Below are 18,749 nucleotides of genomic sequence, written 5' to 3'. Positions count from 1 at the left end.
CAGACCTTGCCCCCTGAAGTATATAGAGTGGAAGGAAGACTGTGTGGTCAGGTTAACCACAAGCGAGGACGGCTCCTTAGACCAACTCTCTGCCGGAAAGCCTCCTCCCAGGGTAACCAGCCGCGCCCCAAACAAAACATTCCCCGACGACAGGCTCCTTTGGCAACTGGGAGGAAGCTGGGGAAGATTTCTTCCCCAGCCTCAGTGAGATGGCATGTGCAGATGGGCCCCTCCTTGTGGTTCTTGCAAAACTCATGACTCTCATGTGACCGTCAGCATTGATGACTGAGTTTGTGGCAAGCCCGGGCTTGTTCCCCCAAAGGCTGCTTAGCCGAGCTCCTCTGTCCAGGAAGGATTCTGGGATTCTGGCCTCTCACCTTTCGTCGAGATCTGCCCCCGCAGTCTTGTCCTGGCAATATTTCCAGGGGTCGATTGGAGAGACTCGGCCTGAGAGAACAGTGTGGGAAGAGAGAATTGCCAGTCAGAATGTTTTAGAAAGCTGTACAGTGTGAATAATACCAAGCAGATTCCTTTCCTGCCGCGTCACAGTACCAGGCCGTGGGGTCAGCCCTTTATTTATCTACAAGGTGCCTGAGAGGTGGTAGTCACCGCTGTGTCGTTGCTTCCTGGGCCCAGCCTGAAATCTTAGCTTGCTTTTCTCCACCTCTGGTCTAAGAATCGCCCTCATTCACACGGATTCCCAAATCCCAGAAACAAACGTCTTTAGATTTTATTTTTCAGAAAGGTAGGAGTAGGTGGGGTTAGCAACACAAAGCATTCGGGTTCCACGAGGCTTAGGATTCGCCATCGCAAAAGGACATAAGGCCGTTCTTTGTGCCCTCGTGTCTGGAGCTGCTCTGTCCACCCGCTTTATTTTCAAGGACGAAATGGCAGTTTCAGAGGATCCTCGTGTAGAAGCTCTCCGGGCCTCCGGTTCCACACAGCCGGTTTTGTTTGGGAAAGGAATGTCCTTGAGGAGGGTGGAGAGGAAGACAGTGTTAAAAATAAACGACCCAGCTAAAATGGAGTCATGTGTGCTAAGCCCCATCAAGGTTTAATGCCTAACTTAACCACAGCTTCAGACCAATCACGAATGTCCAGATCAGCCCTAGTGAGGTAGTCTGCCTTGCCTTGCTCTCCCCTCTAAAGGAAGGTGATCTTGCTCGAAACAATCCATTTCCTTTCGCTAATACCCCCTTGTCACACGGTATCTCGGCCTGTAAAACCCTTCTATTTTGCACAGCTCCCTGGAGTTCCTTTCTATGGATCAGATGGGATGCTGCCTAACTCGTTGAATCGTCGAATACAGCCAATTAGGTCGTTCAACTTGCTCAGTTGAATTTTGTTTTTTAACAGTAGAAAGCCATACAGGGACATCTCTGTCCTGTGTGGGGGATGGAGGGGGGGAGGTAGTCTCACAGTGAGGTGGACAAATGTGGGGCTTGGGTTCTGCCTTTTTTTTTTCAACAAATAAGGCTAAAAATACCTCCGCCCAGAGGGAGGAGAGCAGGCAGTGTGTCAGCAGATTTCTCTGGATCAAAACAAGCTGTTCCAGGAAAACAGTCGTAAACAGAGAAACTTGGATCCCTGGGTGGGGCTGGTTGGTGATGGGTCCACCCCACCGGAGCAGGCAGGCGGCTGAAGCTTTCTCCTTCCTGGGCCGCCCACTGAGGAGCTCAGGGTTGGAGGGGGAAGGAGGACGGGAGAGGGCCCCTTGAGCAACATCTCGATTTCTCAGGGTCAGGGCCTGGGTTCCAAGTCCTTTCTCCGGTCATGGCCGCCTTCCCCTCTTATTCTGAAGCCGGCTCAGCTCTGTTGCCAAACACACACCAGCCCAGGAAAGGACCCAGGAGGTTTCCTGCAGGAGCTCCTGGGAAAGGGAGAGGAGAAGGGCGAGAAAGGGGTGTTACTTCAGGTTCACACCAAGGGCAGGGCAACTAGAGAATGTGCCGGAACCCTGACTCCATTCCCCACAGGTCCAGTTGCGGAGATGTGACCTCCCGGGTCACCTTGGCTCTCTACTTACAGGAAACCCTTGACTGGGGCCTTTTCCCTCTGAGCCATAAGGCCCCTTGTCTCAGAGCCTGGCAAAGGAAACCGCACAGTCACCCAGTGGTGGCTGGGAGCCCTTCCTGCCCGGCCTTGCCTCGCCTTGCCTCACAGCAGCCGGTGCTGGAACAACATCCTGCCCCACCCCCACTCAGCCCCCACTGGCCTCTCCTGCCCCGGCAGGAAGCTGGGCCCCACCTCACAGTGTAGCCCTGGGCACGCTCTTAACTTCTCCCAGCTAGTCTTTCCTTGTTCCCACTTCATAATTCTGACCCGGATTGTCCTGCCCAGAAGGCTCTCCACCTGGTGGCCATCTGGCCCAGCCGTCCCTCAGCTGCTTGAGGCCTCTGCCCAGAGGTCACCTTCTCAGTGGGTCCTGTGCACCCCTGGGACTTGGGCTCCTGGGGCAGGGGTTTCTGTTCCGCCCTCCGCTGGATCGCCCCAACCCCGCAGTCCCTGGCACGCAGTGGACCTCAGTGAAACGTGTTAACAAAAGCAGCCTGTGTTCCGTAAAGGTCATCCTGTCCACTGTGAGGCTCTTGACAAATATTTGCAATACTGGCAGACTGAAGGAAGGAAATGAGTGCCCAGGTCAGCAGCAGCCCCACAAATTCAATGGCAGGCCCGGATTTGGGAGCCTGTCCAACTTGGACTCCCAGGTCAAGAGACCAGGAGGAAGGACCAGGGGCTGCTCCGTGTGGACTGGGGCCCAGCAGCTCACCCTGAATGCCTGGGGCCAGCTAAGGGAACTAGGGAAGCCTGTCTCTGCTGGAGCTGGCAGAAGGCATTTGAGGGAGAGAGTGTTGGGGTACAGACTCCTCATAGGCTGGTTTGTAAGGCAGGGGAGGAGACGGACCTAACCTACATTTCATCCTACGTTTTTTTTTTACCCTGCCTGGACCAAAGGGCAGGCGGCCAGAGGAGGGGGAGCAGGAGAGATTAGGAGAGGGCTCCTTCCACATTTGATTCTTATCTCTTGCTGGTGCACGGAGCCTGTGGGCTCTCAGCCCTGATGCTCTTTCCTGAGGCTCTCCCCTCCTAAGGCCAGGCTTCACGCTTTGGCCAGGCCTCCAGGCAACAACTTGGATAGTGTCAGTCCTTTGCATCTGGATCTCCTGGACCCACTGACACATGCACCTGATACCCCTGGGCGTCAGGCCGTCGGTGCCCCGGCCCTGCTGACCACCCCCTGCCTTCCCTGAGTCTTGCCCAAGCTGACCTTCTGCCCGGAGCCCGGGCTTCCCTTCTCCTGCCAACTCTGTCACTGGCTCGTGGTCACCTCCCTATGTCCTAAAGCCGCTGCCCCTTAAGCGCTCACCAGACCCGCCTGCCTCCTTACCCCCCATGCTGAGCACCTGTGTCGTCACTTCTCAGTCCCCAGCAGAGGGAAGTCCTGTGGAACTAGGGACCCTGACCCACAAGCCTTGTCTCATTTGACCACTGCTGTGCCCCACCAGTGGCCCCCAGACCTCCTCAGTCCCCCTGTTGCTGACTGAGCAAGTCCCAGCTTGCCTAGGCCCCACCCTTTGGCCCGTACCCACCTTGCCAGCCTCTCCCCAAGCCCCACCCACCAGGAATCCTGGTGACAGTGTCTCTGGGCAGGGAGCTGGGGGTGCCGACATCCTACTACCCCACACCCCTAGGTTTGCATAGCCCCCAAGAAGCCCTCTACCTTCTCCAGGCTGCCTGCAGCCCCCACTGCCAAGCCTCCCACTTCCACTAGGGTCCCTGCTGCTAGGGTCCCTGTCCTCAGGCCTGAGCCTCGTCTTGTCCCTAGAGTGACTCCACCAGAGCACTGGTCATTTAAACAGTCCGTGAACCTCTAAAGGAGCCTTTTCTGATCTGACCCCAGGCCCCCTCCCCCCCAATCCCCCAGTGGCATCTGGGAGCAAAACGTGCCTGGCACCAGGACTTGTGCAGGCACTGGAGAAACCCTCTGAGTGGTACCCCTGGCCCCTGGAGGCTGCTGACCTTGACACCGTGAGGGAGGTCTATGCTCTCACTGGCCTAGAATATCAGTGATTACTACAACCCCTTCCACCAAATGCCAAGGTCGAATAGGCAGGGGACACAGGAACCCTGAGAAAGAGCTGGGACTATTATTATCCTCTTGCAAACTGTATTTATGACAAGTAGTTTAAATATAGTTGGCGGGCTCAGTATGGGTGGGGGAGGCAGGTGCTGAGAGACAGCTGGGCAGGGGGTGGGGGCCTGTTGGGCAGGGGCCGGGAACAGTGAGCTCTTGTGGGCACTGGGCAGAGCAGGACGGAGATGACTGGCCCAGGGTGTGCCCACCCCACCCCCTGGATTTCCCCACGTAGCCCTGGTGTTAAATATTTTGACTCGGTTGTCACTCTACAGAAAAACAAACAAAAAAATTCCAAAGCAGAATCTGTTTGCAGGATGCGGATCCTGATCTTTGGAAAATGTGGGTCTCCTCACCAATCAGTGCCCTTGGAGCTCCAGGACCCCCTATCGTGGACTGTGGGACGGTGGCGGTGGTCAGGAGCCAGGGCCACTGCCCTGAAAGGGGTTGCGGGGGGGGGTAACGAATGCAGCACCAGACCGGACCCCTCTCCTCCTCCCCTGCCGGGGGAGATTCTGCCCCGGGTTCCAGGTTCCAGGGATCTGGGCAGGAAATGGCGGCTCACTGCCTCTGCAAGCCCCGCTGGAGGAGCTGGAGGAGCAAAGGGCGGGCTCAGCTGCCCCCTTCTGGCTATATCTGGACCTGCAGGCAGACTCTCCCCAACTCTGCGTACCCCGCCCTTCCCACTGCCTCAGTGTCAACCTGATGGGGGCAAAAAAAAAGGCAGCCAACCTTGGAGCATGCAACTTGCTGCTTAAAACTTAAGTCCTGACCCAGGTCCAACCCTGCCATCCTGTTCTGGGTGACACTGGGGTAATCCGCCTGCATTGTCTGAAGTGTGGACCTGATCTGGGCAGGGAGAAAGTGTCAGGCAGCTCTAAAATGTCCTCCTTGCCTGGGAGAAGGAGGAGCAGTGAGAATCTGCCATGAAGTTTCCCACTTCCCTTGGCTTAGGGCTGGCAGTGTCTTTCAGGCTCAAGGTCACAGCCAGGCTCTGCGCGGCTCCCCCTGCTCTGTGCCTGTACCCTCTCGCTGTGCTCCATTTTTTCTCTATTTTATGGAATCTCTCAGGCCCTCTCCTCTAGGAAGGCTTCTCTGATCACAGAGACCCCCCTCCCTATCTGTTGTCTGTTTCCTTTGTCTCCCCCTGTCTGGGTGTGGCCAGCTCATCGGTCAGGTGCAAAGTGGCTTATATTCCTGGTCATCTGTGTTCCCATCCCCAGTGTCCCCTGCAAAGCCGACCGGACTCCGAGCTGACACCCTTTGGGCAACTCAGTCACTAATTCTCTCAACTCCTTTTGCAGGGGCGTCTAGAAGTGCTCCCTGTCACGGTCACTGCAGACCTCCCCTCGCCAGCGCTATCTGTGTGCCTTGAGGCCTTGACTTCTCAGACTGAGCATGCAGCCTTGCACGGTTGCTCTGCCATATTCTGAATCCAGTGTGGCTTCTGGCCTCCTGTGGGTGTCTCCCCACGCTGGCCCACCGCTGGCTGCAGCAGCACGAAGTGCGAAGCCCTCCCCCTGTGGCCGGATCTGAGGCGCTGCGGTTGAGGCAGGAGCCGCCCGTGCCCGACCAGCTGAGAGGCCGAGATTGGGAAGGCCTGCCCAAGGGTCCCGGATGCTGTAAGTGGTGGAGAATGACCCGGGACTGCCCCGGCCTCAGAAGGGATTGCCTGTGTAGACTGTTCCAGGGACCTCTGCTGTTCGAGTTCTGAAGAGTTAGGGGGTCTGGGGGTCCTGATGGCCCGGTATCCCTGCACTGACCGCCACGGGCCTCTTCTGGTCTGGGGACCTCTGGAGCCGGGTGCTGGCTGAGCCAGGCTCTGTGTGCTAGGCTAGTAGACATAAGCCACCAGGGCAACCCAAGGGCAGCTGGTATTTTATTATTACTTTTAAAAAAATGTTTAATGGTTTTATTTACTTTTGAGAGAGAGACAGAACACAAGCAGGGGAGAGGCAGAGAGAGAGGGAGACACAGAATCTGAGGCTCCGAGCTGTCAGCACAGAGCCCGATGCGGGGCTTGAACCCATGAACCGCGAGATCATGACCTGAGCTGAAGTCAGACGCTTAACCCACTGAGCTACCCAGGCATCCCTTATTTTATTATTTTTTAAAAATGTTTAGTTGTTTATTTTGAGAGAGAGCACGAAAGCATGGATAGGGGCAGAGAGAGAGAGAGAGAGAGAGAGAGAGAGGAGAGAATCCCAAGCAGGCTCTCTTGCTGGTATTCAGGCTCTATTGCTGGTATTTTAAAAACAAACTTTTGGGCACCTGGGTGGCTCAGTCGGTTAAGTGTCCAACTCCTGATTTCGGCTCAAGTCATGATCTCACAGTTCGTGAGCATGAGCCCCACATCGGGCTCTGCGCTGACAGCTTGGAGCCTGCTTGGGATTCTCTCTCCCCTTCTCTCCCTGCCACACCCCCCCACCCCACCCCCACTACTGTGTGCTCGTGCTCTCTCTTTTTCTCTCAAATAAATAAACTTTATCATTTTTTTTTAACATTTATTTATTTTGGGAGACAGAGAGACAGAGTGGGGGAGGGGCAGAGAGAGAGGGAGACACAGGATCCAAAGCAGACTCTAGGCTCCGAGCCTGTCAGCACAGAGCCCGAGGAGGGGCTTGGACCCACAAAGCACGGGGATCATGACCCGGGCCAAAGTTGGACGCCCAACTGACTGAGCCACCCAGGTGCCCCAATAAACTTTAAAATAACAAACTTTGATGCACTAAAAAGCCCCACCAAAGGAGACCAAGATAGTAATCTATTAGGGTGGTGTTACAGGTTGAATTGGGTCCCCTGCAAAAAGATGTGTTCAAGTCCTAACTCTTGGGACCTCAGAATGTGACCTCAGTTGGAAATAGGGTTGTTGCAGACGTACTGAGTTAAGATGAAGTGGCAGAAGGTGTGCCCCCAACCCAACATGACCGGTGGCCTTTTAAGAAGACGGCGACAGGAAGACAGACACACGCAGGGAGGAGCCATGTGATGAAGGCAGGGATTGGGTTTATGCGGCGCAAGCCAAGGATTGCCAGAAAAGCACCGGAAGCTAGGAAGGGGAAGGAAGCATTCCTCTGCGGCTTTCAGAGGGAGCATGGCCCTGCCGACCTCCTGGTTTCGGACTTCTGCCTTCCAGAACTGTGAGACCATAAATTTCTATTGTTTGAAGCCCACCAGCTTGGGGCACTTTGTTATGACAGCCCCAGGAACCTAAGGCAGGTGGAAGAGAGATGCATGAAAATGACTTCTGGAACACGGTCCGTCTTCAGGGATGAGTGAATGGACGAGCCTGACAAAATCACATAAAGATACAGCCACGCGGGTTCCAGGTGGTTTCACATCTGTTACCCAACATCACTCACAACTTCATAAAGGAGGGGTGATCGTCTTCACTTCACGGAGGAAGAAACTGGGGTTCATGGAGAGGACTTCCGGCCTCACAATGGTGGGGGATCCTGACTCTGCCACCACCTCTCCTGCCTCTGCAAACAGGTGCCTGCCTCTCATTTGCAGTGGTGTGCAAAACACAGTGCTCTGCCCTTGGGCGTGGGAAGAAACCATTAGACAGGCATCATACCTCCCCCACGAAGGGGAGGAGTAGGTATTGCTACCGTCCCCATTTTAGAGATGAGGAAATGGAGGCCCAGAAAGGTGATATAATTTGCCTAAGGCTGCACAGCAGGGAGGAGGAGTCAGACAACGAATGGGGTCTTGGCCTCCCCAGGGAGAAAGATCTGATCCCGGGGGAAGTCACCTGTCCAGGGTGAGAAGCTTGAGTGAAGGGAATGTGGGCTGGGGGGGGAGGTTGTTGAGAAGCCAAGGTGGGGAGGGGGTTAAAGAGTGCCGAGCCAAGCCCCCGAGTGGGGAGATGGTGGGGTATGCTCTAAAAACAAGTGGAGGGGCACCTGGGTGGCTGTGGGTTAAGCATCCGGCTCTTGATTTCAGCTCAGGTCCTAATCTCACAGTTCACGAGTTTGAGACCCGCGTCAGGCTCTGCGCTGACAGAGCCTGTTTGGGATTCTCTCTCCTTCTTTCTCTGCCCCGCTCCCACTTGCGTGCACGCTCTCTCTTTCAAAATAAAAACAAAAGCTTTATTTATTTATTTAAACAATTTTTTTTAAAGTTTATTTACTTTTGTGAGAGAGACAGAGCATGAGCAGGGTGGGGGCAGAGAGACAGAGGGAGACACGGAATCCGAAGCAGGCTCCAGGCTCTGAGCTGTCAGCACACAGCCCAAAACGGGGCTCGAACTCATGAACCACGAGATCACGACGTGAGCCGAAGTCAGACGCTTAACTGACTGAGCCACTCAGGTGCCCCCCAAACAAAAAAGTTTAAAACCAAGTGGGGCCAATATCTCTGGGTGGGCAGAGACCAATCTAGGATTTGTGTGGACTATAGCTTATGAAGTTTAGGTTTTAGTTTTAGTTTCTGAAGGTCCCTTCAGAAAAATAATCTTTAAATCCTACTTCTGCATATTTTACAAAACCCCTGAACACACTGATAGGCCCTCTCAGAGCCTTAGGAGGGAGGGCCCTGATGCTTGGCCTTCGTTCATTCCAGATGGCAGGCTCTGGGCAGGCCCTCGTCTGTGTGCAGAAGATCTGGGATGGGGGGGAGAGGTGGGGGGTGGTAGGGGGGTGGGAGGGTGGAAGGACGCGGCAGAGGCCCTGCTGTTCATGTTGCCGTCCTCACCATCCAGTCAGGTGTTGCTGGCCCCCTGCTCGGAGCAGGGACTTGGGCTGGTGCCACCTCAGGGGGATGCGTAACCCAAGACCCATGGGGGACACAGAGGGAGAGCACTACACAGTGTGGGAAGATGCCTGAGTGGATAAAAAGGGGGCAGAGCGCCTCCCAGACCAGGAAGCCGACTTCCAGGGGAACTTCTGGCAGCCGCCTTGCCATGCAGAGCCGCGCTCCCCAAGGGGATCTGGTTCTCAGCTGGGCTCCCTCCCCGGGCCCCTCTTTGGCCATCTCAAGGGTGCCTGGAATTGGGATCACAGGCTCGGAGCCGAGCCCTCAGAGAATGGAAAGGCCTCCCCGGCAGCCAGCCTCTCCCTCTCCTCCCGCCGGGTCCCGTATAGGTCACAGGGGGCGGTTTGTAAGGGTCAGCCGGCCCGGGGGTGGAGGGGGACAGGACACATAGTGTAGGGTGGACAGCGTCTTCTCCTGCTGTCGTGCGCGGTGGCTACAGAGGGAGCACAAAGGCCCTTCTGTGAGGGCCAGCCCGCTGATGGCTGAAGCGGTATGTGGCTCCAGGGGGCGGGGGGGGCGGTGGGGGGTGCACATTCTGAACTTAGGCCCGTGAACCAGCTGGAGAACTGGCGGTGGTCCTGGAAGGGGGTCCCCCAGTCAGCTTGAGCCTGCCCACGGACAGGCAGCCGCTGCTGCTCGCCAGGCCACCGGTGCAGGGTGTGGGACGAGGCCTGGTCAGAGACGGCAGGGGAGGCAAACGAAGTCTGGCAGGGCTGTGGCGGGAGGGGCGGCGCGGTAGGCAGAATAAGGTCCCTCCAAGATGTCTGTGTCCCGGTGCCCAGAGCCTGCGAGTGTTAGGTTATGTGGCAAAGAGGGGTGCCAGGTGCTAGTCAGCGGCTGTTGACAGGGAGATGAACCCGGACTGTCCACACTGGCTCGGTGTGATCACACGGGCCCCTAGACCTTGTGAGGGGAGAAGAGAGAGATGTGAGGACCCCGCATGGAGGAAGGGGCCACCAGGCAAGGAGAGCAGGCTGCCTCCAGAAGCCGCAAAAGGAAAGGAAAACCGCTTCTCCCCTGGAAGCCCCAGAAGCAATGAGGCCCTGTCGATACCTTGACCTTAGTCCAGTGAGACTCATGTCGGACTTGGGGCTACAGAACTGTGAGGTGATGAGTGTGTGTGGTTTTCAGCCACTAAGGTTGTGCCCATTTGTTACAGCGGCCGCAGGAAACGAATACAGGTGGCGAGGGCTGACGGGCCCGGGAAAGAGGAAGGGGCTCCAGGTGGGCCAGGCTCCGGGCCGTTGGTACCCCCTCGCCCACCAGAGTGGGGGTGTCCGCGCTGTCGGCAGGCCCTGGCCTCTCGGGTGGATCCTGTTCTCCCTGCCCGTGTCCAGACATGTGACTTGTAGAGACGAAAATAGCTAACACCCATCAAGTGCCTAGTCATCGCCAGACCCTCAAGCACCCCAACAACCCTCTGAGACGGGTACTATTATCGTGGCCTTCTTAAAGGGCAAGGAGCGGAGGCCCCAGGAAGCGCCCACAATCGTGCATCATGCTGCCCTTGCCAGATGGCGGACCTCACGGAGGAAGGCAGGATGGGGGAGGGGCCCTAGTCCCAGGACCTCACGGCCGCAGAGACGTGTGACTTGCTCCTTCTGGCTCCCAACCCGCTCAAGTGTGAACTCCAAACCCCACACGGTGCTCACCCTCCAGGGCCAAAGCCTGTGGGCGCCCAGGACAGGATCTATGGCCAACAAACCACTTCCTGGCGAGGCCTGGGGCACGAGGCATCCTCGGGGTGGGCACAAAAATCACCCCAAAAACCTCCTGGGTTCTCTGGCCTCTCGGCTAGGCACTGGTGTCCAGACTGTGCCCTCAGCCCCAACCCCGAGGTGTGAAGAGGAACGGGAGGGCAGGGGTCTGACAGGCCATGGCAGTATGGCTTAGGCCATGAGGGACAGGGGACAAAGGCCTGCCCACCATCGGTGCTTCGTTCCCCTGCCTCCCTGCAGACCTACCCCCTTGGTTCCCACCATGAACCACCAAACCCCTCCTGGACCTTCTTACCCTGGGAGTCCCTGGCCAGCCACCGACACTGGAAAACCTCACTCTGGGTTCTCCATCGAATTCCACTCTGCGGCCCAGAGAGCTGCATACCTTGACACGTATTCAATAAAAAGCAAACATGCAGCCTATAATCAACTCACAGGCTGTACTTAACACACTCCTGGTATTTCATAACGTGAACCACCCGGAGTTTGCTGGAAATTCATTTATTGTTAATGAGTCACATGATACAAAAGAATGAGAATATTCAAAGGGCACTTGGTGAAATACTGCTTTGTCCCAAAGGCCAGGCAGAAAAGGTCACGTCACAAGGGATGCTCAGAGAACAGCAGAGAGGCCGAACAGTAAAAACAAGTAATGGGTCCACACCCGCCCCTCGCAGCCAGACCAGCAGATAAACATTCACCTGGGTCAAAACAGCGAGTGGGAAGAGATAACCAGATGGCTGCGTGCCGGGCAGGCCGGGCAGCCACTCGGGTCCAGTGATTCCAGGAGGGGAGATAAGATGTTCTCTGGCTGGGACATTCCAGAAGGCTCGGATACCTTTTTATTATAACAAGCAACACAAGTCCCTACTGCCGGAGGCCAGCCCCCCTCAGAACATCTGGAGTGTGCAAAAGTCACCAAAAGGAAGAGGAAGTGAGTGGGCTCCACCCCTGGAGCCAAGTTCGCGTTTCCTCTGCCCAGGCTCTCCAGGGGAGGGGAGAACAAGGCCGAGCCCAGTGCTCTGCTGGGCCTGCCTCTTCCCCGCGGAAAGTCCCAGCAAGCGCCGTGAGAGCCATGGAGCCACCACGGAGGAGCCGAGGGGCTGGGAAGGCCCTCTGCTAGCCTGGCTCCTCTGGGCGAAGACAGGAACGTGAGGCAGGGGAAAAGCCACACCCAGTGCCACATCCAGCCTCCCTACAATGTCCCCGCAAAGATGAGACCAGCTCGCACGGGACATCCTCGCGCACAGGCCACCCCAAAGGGTCACGCGGATGGACACCATGGCGCTGTCTTGAAGGAAAGCCAGTAGCTCTGAGGTTGGCGGGAGCATTCTCTCAAGTTGCCCCCAGAGGCCACAGGCTTCGCAGAACTAAAGCAGATGAAAAAGGAGCAAAACCAAAACCTGAAGCCCAGGGTGGCTGGGAGCCTGTCCAAGTGTGAAGTGTGGGTCTGGTGGCGTGTTGGTCCACAGGACAGCCACCTCCCGGCACAGCGTGGTCACCAAAGGCTGGCAAAAAGGCATTTTCCTTCCGGTCAGAGGGTGTCCTGGCACAAGGGGCCTGAGTGAGGGGCACAGAATGACCCCTGAGCCAGGCCCTGCCTGGCTCCCTCTAGTTTCATTCGGCAAGGGAGGGTATGGGTGAGGGGCCTCGCCTTCTCTGTTCCTTCTGTGGTTCAATGCACGAGGGCCCCTTCCCGCCCAAAGAGCCATGCCCAGACTGGCAGCAGGTTGCGGGGCAGGGGGGTGGGGGGGGGGCGCGGCAGAAGGAATGCAGGGATGTGGTCACCAAAGTCCAGGGAAGAGACCAAAGACACACACTGGATCTACCGGTCCCGAACCCTATTCATCGGCCACCTGCCATCAGAGCCGCCACTGAGGACTTCAGAGCAGGGGACACTGTCCATCTCGAGAGGGGCACGAAGACAAGTCCCTGGCTGGGGGGAGGCGGCCAGAGCCTCCTCAGATGCTCCTGAGACGGCAGTGGGGCCGAGTCCAGGGGAAGTCCAAAAAAGACCCTGCAGGAGCCCCCCGCCAGCTCCACGCAGCCCGCGTCCCATCCCAGGCACAGAAGCCACTTCCTCCCGCTCGAGGTGGCCCTCTTGCCCGACGCCAGAGCCGCAGCCTGGTCCCGCCCCTCGGGGAGAAGGGCCCTCGGCCAGGCCCCAGGGGGCCTCCGGGTGCCACCCCCCGCCTGGCGCCGCTGCCCTCAGCCCTGCTCCAGGCTGTCAGCGGGCTGCACCACGGTGTAGCTCCCCTGGCCCACGGACAGCTGCCGGCTGAAGAAGGACGTGGTGCGCTTCGGTTTCACCCGCTTGATCTGCTGACCTATCAAGGAACAAGAGGACCGCGCTGAGGGAGGGCTTCCCGGGGTGGGCTGGTCCGCGCCCCCCCGGGAGCCTGGATTCCGGCTCCAGGGCCTGGCTCCTTCCAGAGCCGGTGCAGACCCAGTCCCCCTCACCGCATCCACCAACTATCTGAGCCTCAGTCCCGGACCCCAACTCTTCTGCCCACGATGGGGAGGGCGGGGAGTGCGGCCAGCCTTGCAAATCGGAGGCCGTTTCGGGTTTTCATTTGATGCTGGGCCAGCTGTGCTGTCTGAGGAGCTTTTGTTAAACCCAGTTCAAGAACAGACCAAAGAGGGGCCCCTGGGTGGCTCAGTCGGTTAACGTCCGACCTCAGCTCGGGTTGATCTCACGGTTCGTGAGTTCGAGCCCCGCATCGGGCTCTCTGCTGTCAGTGCGGACCCTGCTTCGGATCCTCTGTCCCCCTCTCTGCCACCCCCCTGCTTGCGCTCTTGCTCTCTCTCTCTCTCAAAAATAAACAAAAGCACAGACCAAAGAAACAAAACACCTACAACACAGACAACTGGTTCGAGGTAAACCTCGAGAAGACAGAAGGAATTCTTCCAAGTTAGAATTTCAGGCCAGGTGACCAAGGTCAACACCAACTGTCACAAGTCATGTTGATAATGCACCTTTGATGTGATGTGATAAAAATGGCACTTTTTACCTCTGTGATCTCCCTCCCCAGCCCACAGCTCCTGCCTAATCACGAGAAAAACATCAGGCAAATTCCAATAACACGGCATCCTACAATATCCCCACAGAGTCGTCCTCAAAACTGTCAAGGTCATCAAAAACAAGGGAAATCTGAGAAGCTACCACGGCCCAGAGGTGCCTACAGAGACACGAAGCTAAGTGTAGTATAGTGTCTTGGATGGGATCCTGCCACCTTGAAAAGGGACATTAGGTTAGGATGAAGGACTTTAGGGGCGCCTGGGTGGCTCAGTCGGTTGAGCGTCCGACTTCGGCTCAGGTCATGATCTCGCGGTTTGTGAGTTCGAGCCCCGCGTCGGGCTCTGTGCTGACAGCTCGGAGCCTGGAGCCTGTTTCAGATTCTGTGTCTCCCTCTCTCTCTGACCCTCCCCTGTTCATGTTCTGTCTCTCTCTCTCTCTCTGTCAAAAATAAATAAACATTAAAAAAAAAAGAAAGGTTTTAATAATAATACTGTATCAGTATTGGCTCGTTAATTATTAACAAACATACCACATTAACTAACATACGATGCTAACTAAAAAAAATCAAGCAACGAAAGAAAAATAGACACCAGAAATGAACAATAATCCAAGCACATAAAAATGGTCCAACTTCACTGATATTCAAATACAAACCCAAAAAGGTCTCTTTCAGTGTGACAGAGAGGGGGTGGAGGCCCGTGCGCGTTGTCTACTGGGAGGGGCACAAGCGGGCACGCGGTCTGATACCGCAACGCCGTCTCTAGGAATTTGTCTCAAGGAATCGGTTTGGATTCTAAGCAAGGATTTAGCCACGGCTACATTGTTTGTAGTGGCTCACAACTGGAGATAACGGTCATGTCCCACACCAGGGAGCTGGGTGACAGTGCCTGCTGGCCATTCCAAGAAAGACTACAATGGGGGAAACAGTTACATTATTGAAAAATTATTTTGCTGTTTCTGATTATAAAAGATGATGTGCTTGGGGCACCCGGGTGGCTCATAAGTTACGTGTCCAACGTCGGCTCAGGTCATGATCTCACCATTTGTGAGTTCGAGCCCCGCGTCGGGTTCTGTGCTGACAGATCGGAGCCTGGAGCCTGCTTCGGATTCTGCCTCTCCCTCTCTCTTTGCCCCTCCCCCACTCGTGCTCTGTTTCTCTCTCTCAAAAAAAAATAAATACAGATTTTAAAAAAATGGCGTGCTTCTCGTAAAAAATGTAGGGGTGCCTGGGTGGCTCAGTCAATCAAGCGTCTGACTTGTGGTTTTGGCTCAGGTCACCATCTCACAGTTTGTGAGTTCAAGCCCCGCATTGGGCTCTGCACTGACAGTACAGAGCCTGCTTGGGATTCTCTCTCTCCCTTTCTCTCTGCCCCTCCTGCACTTGCTCTGTCTCTCAAAAATAAATAAACTTCAAAAAAGTTTTTAAAAAATGATGTGCCTGTCATAAAATATGTAAATACTGCAAAGACGCACAAAGAAAAAGCGAAAGTTACAACAATTCACCACCAGGGCTGGCACATCCCCCTCCTCCTGCACACGGATGCAGTCTTACGTGGGCTGTCCTATTACCTGATTTTTATTACTTGGTCTTATTTTGTGAACATCTTGCCATTTATTAAAATTTTTTTAATGTTTAATTTTTGACAGAGAGAGAGAAAGAGAGAGAGAGGCAGAATGTGAGCAGGGGAGGGGCAGAGAGAGAGAGAGGGAGACACAAACAGAAGCAGGCTCCAGGCTCTGAGCTGTCAGCACAGAGCCTGATGTGGGGCTCAAACCCACAAGTCGTAAGATCGTGACCTGAGCTGAAGTTGGATGCTCAACTGACTGAGCCACCCAGGCGCCCCGGCATCTTGCCATTTAAACGTAGGTCTTTGTTATTGCGTTTAAAATCTTCTTATTTTGGAATAAAACCAGATTTATCAGAAGTTGCAAAGATAATCATACAAACAGTTCCCATTTGCCCTCATCTGGCTTCTCCTGAGGCTGGCATCCTCCGTCACCGTCTCACATTTGCCAAAACTAAAACATAAACCCCAGTACGATATGATGAACTGAACTACATACTTCGGGACTTCCCCAGTTTCCTTATAAACGTCCTCTGTGTGCTCCAGGGCCCGGACTGGGACATCACCCTGCACTCAGCCCTCTTTTTTACCAGCTGCCCTGATTCTACTGGATGTGGCCCCCTTGTTTCTGTCCCCACACCGAACTAACCGACGTCGTTCATTTCTAGTTTGTCACATCTGGACACTGCTGCAGGGAACATCTGTGGACGCAACAGTGACAGGGCCAGAAAAGGACTCTCCCGCCAGGGCCCCAGAGGCCCCCATTGCCAATCACAGAGCTCACAAGATGCGACCCTCACCCAGCTTCACTCCTTCTCCCTTCTCCACTCCTGGCAACTGGACCCTACCTCGCTGTCCCCGGGGCTCCCCGTGGCGCGCATATGTGCATGTGCACGCGCGTGTCGTGTGTGCGTGTGCACGTCGTGTGTGTACGTGTGCTCAGGCTCACCTTCCTCCACGTAGTCGATGGTGGAGAGATGCTGGAGGCGGCTGCACACCACGCTGCCCTGCCTCTGCAGCTGCGGGCGCTGAGCAGAAGATGGCAGGGAGCTGGCGGCCGAGGGCGGGCCGGACACAGTCTCCTGGGGGGCGGCGAGCTCTGAAGTCTGGTTCAGCTCGATGCAGTACTCGATGAGGCCGCTCATCAGCTCAGCCTGGGGGGTAGAAAGGGGCCACCCTGAGGCCTGGGCGGTGAGCCATGGCCCAGGACATGGCCTTCCCATACTCTGCAGGGCGAGACGGATAAGATGGACGGGCCCCTGCCTTCTGCTGGGGGAGGCCGAGGCGGAAACAAATGCCATTTACATAATAAAGGAAGGGGGGTCAGGTGCTCTGTGGGCAGAGGGACAGGGGAGGCATCCACCTGGGGTGACTTCGGAGGTCAGTCCTGGAGGATGAGTAGGGGTCCCTGTCTCAGGTCTGGGAGGTGGGCTGGGCGAGAAAGAGCATTCTAGGCAGGAAGGCCGAGTGCCATGGGTGGCAGCAGTCAGGCCAGATGGGAAAGAAACTCGGCTGCGCGGAGACGATAAGGAAGGCAGGAAGAGGGCTCAGGCGGGGCGTCCTGGGTGGAAGGAATGGAGGGAGCTGTCTGAGAGAAGAACCTGCAGGCCCATGAGGAAGGCGGTGGTGGTCAGGTCACAGGGCTGAGGGTGGGGGACGCCCTCTGAGCACGTTCTTCAAAGGCGACACCTTCTCAACCAATTTTAAACATAACGCATATTGACATAAAAGGTGAAGAGACCAGGTGTCAGTGAGCACAGTCCAGACACCATGTGATGGGGACACCAGGGGTCTGGTGGGTCCACGGACAGCCAGCCGTCAGCAGGTGGAGTCCCTTGGTTAGACAACATCCTCACCGAGTGCCTACCCCGTGCCAGGTCTACTATAGACAGTGGGACACAGCAGTGACCGAGGAGGACCGAATGCCTGCCTCGTGCTCCCAAGAAGAGTCCCCACGAGAGGTTGGGGGTCAGGGGCCAAGGGGATGGCCCCCCGCTGACAGAACAGCGGCCTGGCACCTGTGCCCGCACGGTGCAGCCAGAGGCCTCTCCGGAGCAACACAACCCGCCCTGGGAGGGGGGCAGGGCAGGAAACGCTGCCTGGGCCCAGAAGGAAAAGCCGGCATCCATTCTCCACGCCTGCCTCCTTTTCTCATGCAAAGATTGGCTGGTGAGTGGGAGGACAGCCAGTGGGGACAGAGGATACGGGCTGTAAGCACAACAGGGAAGCCCTCAAAGTTCCCTGGAACAAAACCTCAATCACAGCGTGATGCTTCAGAGGTCCAGGGAGCCTGCCATTAAAACGACCCCACATCTGACCAAATTAATATCCATTCAGGATAAAGCCTGGCAGACCAGTAACGGAAGGGACTATTAGCCTTCCTCGACCAGATGGGGGTGTTTGGGAAAAACCTGCAGCTAACACCATACGTATTTCGAGCAAGACCAAACAAACTCCCGCCCAAGGTCAGAAGCAAGTCAGGATGTCTGCTCACACCTACTCAACACTGTACTGGAAGTCCAGGAGTGGAATCAGTCAAGACAAACAGAGGCACACACACTGTTGGGTCAGAATACACATGACATGACTGTCTACAGAGAAAACCCCAAAGAGTCTGCAACAAAACTATTAAAACCAGCGAGTGAATTTAACAAAGTTGCAGGATATATGAATGTGTAGATAACACAATCAATTGTATTTCTTTTTGTTTTTTTCTTTTAGAGAAAGAGTGAGCACAGGAAAGGGGCAGAGGGAGAGAGAGAGGATCTTAAGCAGGCTCTAAGCTCAGCAGAGCCCAATGCGGGGCTCGATTCCACAACCCTGGGATCATGACCTAAACTGAAATCAAGGGTCAGACAGATGCTCAACCTAGGTACCCAGGTGCCTCCAAATCAACTGTACTTCTACATACCACAATGAACCGAAAATTGATATTTAAAGAGGGAATGTTTGCCTCTCCCTTTTTCTTCTTCCTGTTGTGGAGCATGTAGATGTGATGGCTGGAGTTGAAGCAGCCATCCTGGACCATGAGGTAAATTTAAGAGAAGAGAATATGCATGGTGGAGAAAGAAAGTTAAAGGACTCTGAGTTCACAATAACAGATCTGGACTGCCTACCTATAATGTTACGTGAGAGAAGAAGAAATTTTTTTATGTTCCAAAAAAACAAATAAATAAAAATAAATAAAAAAGTACCATCTAGGGTAGCACCAAGGAAAGGAAGGAAGGAAGGAAGGAAGGAAGGAAGGAAGGAAGAAAGGAAGGAAGGAAGGAAGAGAAAGAAAGAAAAAAAAAGACAACCTTAAGGATAAATATAATAAAAGATGTATAATATCTCTATGCTGACAACTATAAGATACTAGTGAAAGAAATCAAAGCCAAATAAAGGGAGACGTAGAAATTATTGGCCTGGAAGATTTAGGATGTTAATTCTCTACAAAATTAATCTACAGATTCAATGGAATCTTAATCTCAATCTCAGAAGACTTTTTTGGGGGGAGGAAGGGTAACAATCAACAAGCTTTTCCTGAAATTTATATGGAAATGCAAAGGAACTGG

At 55.1% G+C, this 18,749-nt stretch overlaps 1 protein-coding gene across 6 annotated transcripts in view; it reads right to left on the bottom strand.

Moving 5' to 3' along the window:
• Positions 1 to 705: 705 nt before the first annotated feature.
• FRMD8 (FERM domain containing 8) overlaps positions 706 to 18,749 on the bottom strand; it is a 32,002-nt gene continuing 13,958 nt past the window's right edge. For 2 of the 6 annotated variants that reach the window (XM_040465623.1, XM_040465619.1), the window contains 2 exons: positions 16,142 to 16,418; positions 11,094 to 12,935 (listed from right to left, as the gene is read on the bottom strand). In XM_040465623.1, coding sequence (XP_040321557.1) covers positions 12,817 to 12,935; positions 16,142 to 16,418 — 396 coding nt within the window. In that variant the 3' untranslated portion in view covers positions 11,094 to 12,816. Of the gene's footprint in view, positions 971 to 11,093; positions 12,936 to 16,141; positions 16,419 to 16,555; positions 16,754 to 18,749 lie in introns of those variants that run through there. The other 4 variants (XM_040465624.1, XM_040465622.1, XM_040465621.1 and 1 more) reach the window with 3 other exon arrangements.

This window comes from Herpailurus yagouaroundi, unplaced genomic scaffold (genome assembly GCF_014898765.1).
Source record: "Herpailurus yagouaroundi ecotype Mexico unplaced genomic scaffold, PumYag 569, whole genome shotgun sequence".
Lineage (NCBI taxonomy): Eukaryota > Metazoa > Chordata > Mammalia > Carnivora > Felidae > Herpailurus > Herpailurus yagouaroundi.
Note: the sequence above shows the minus strand (reverse complement) of the source record. Positions and strands in the feature narration are given on the sequence as shown.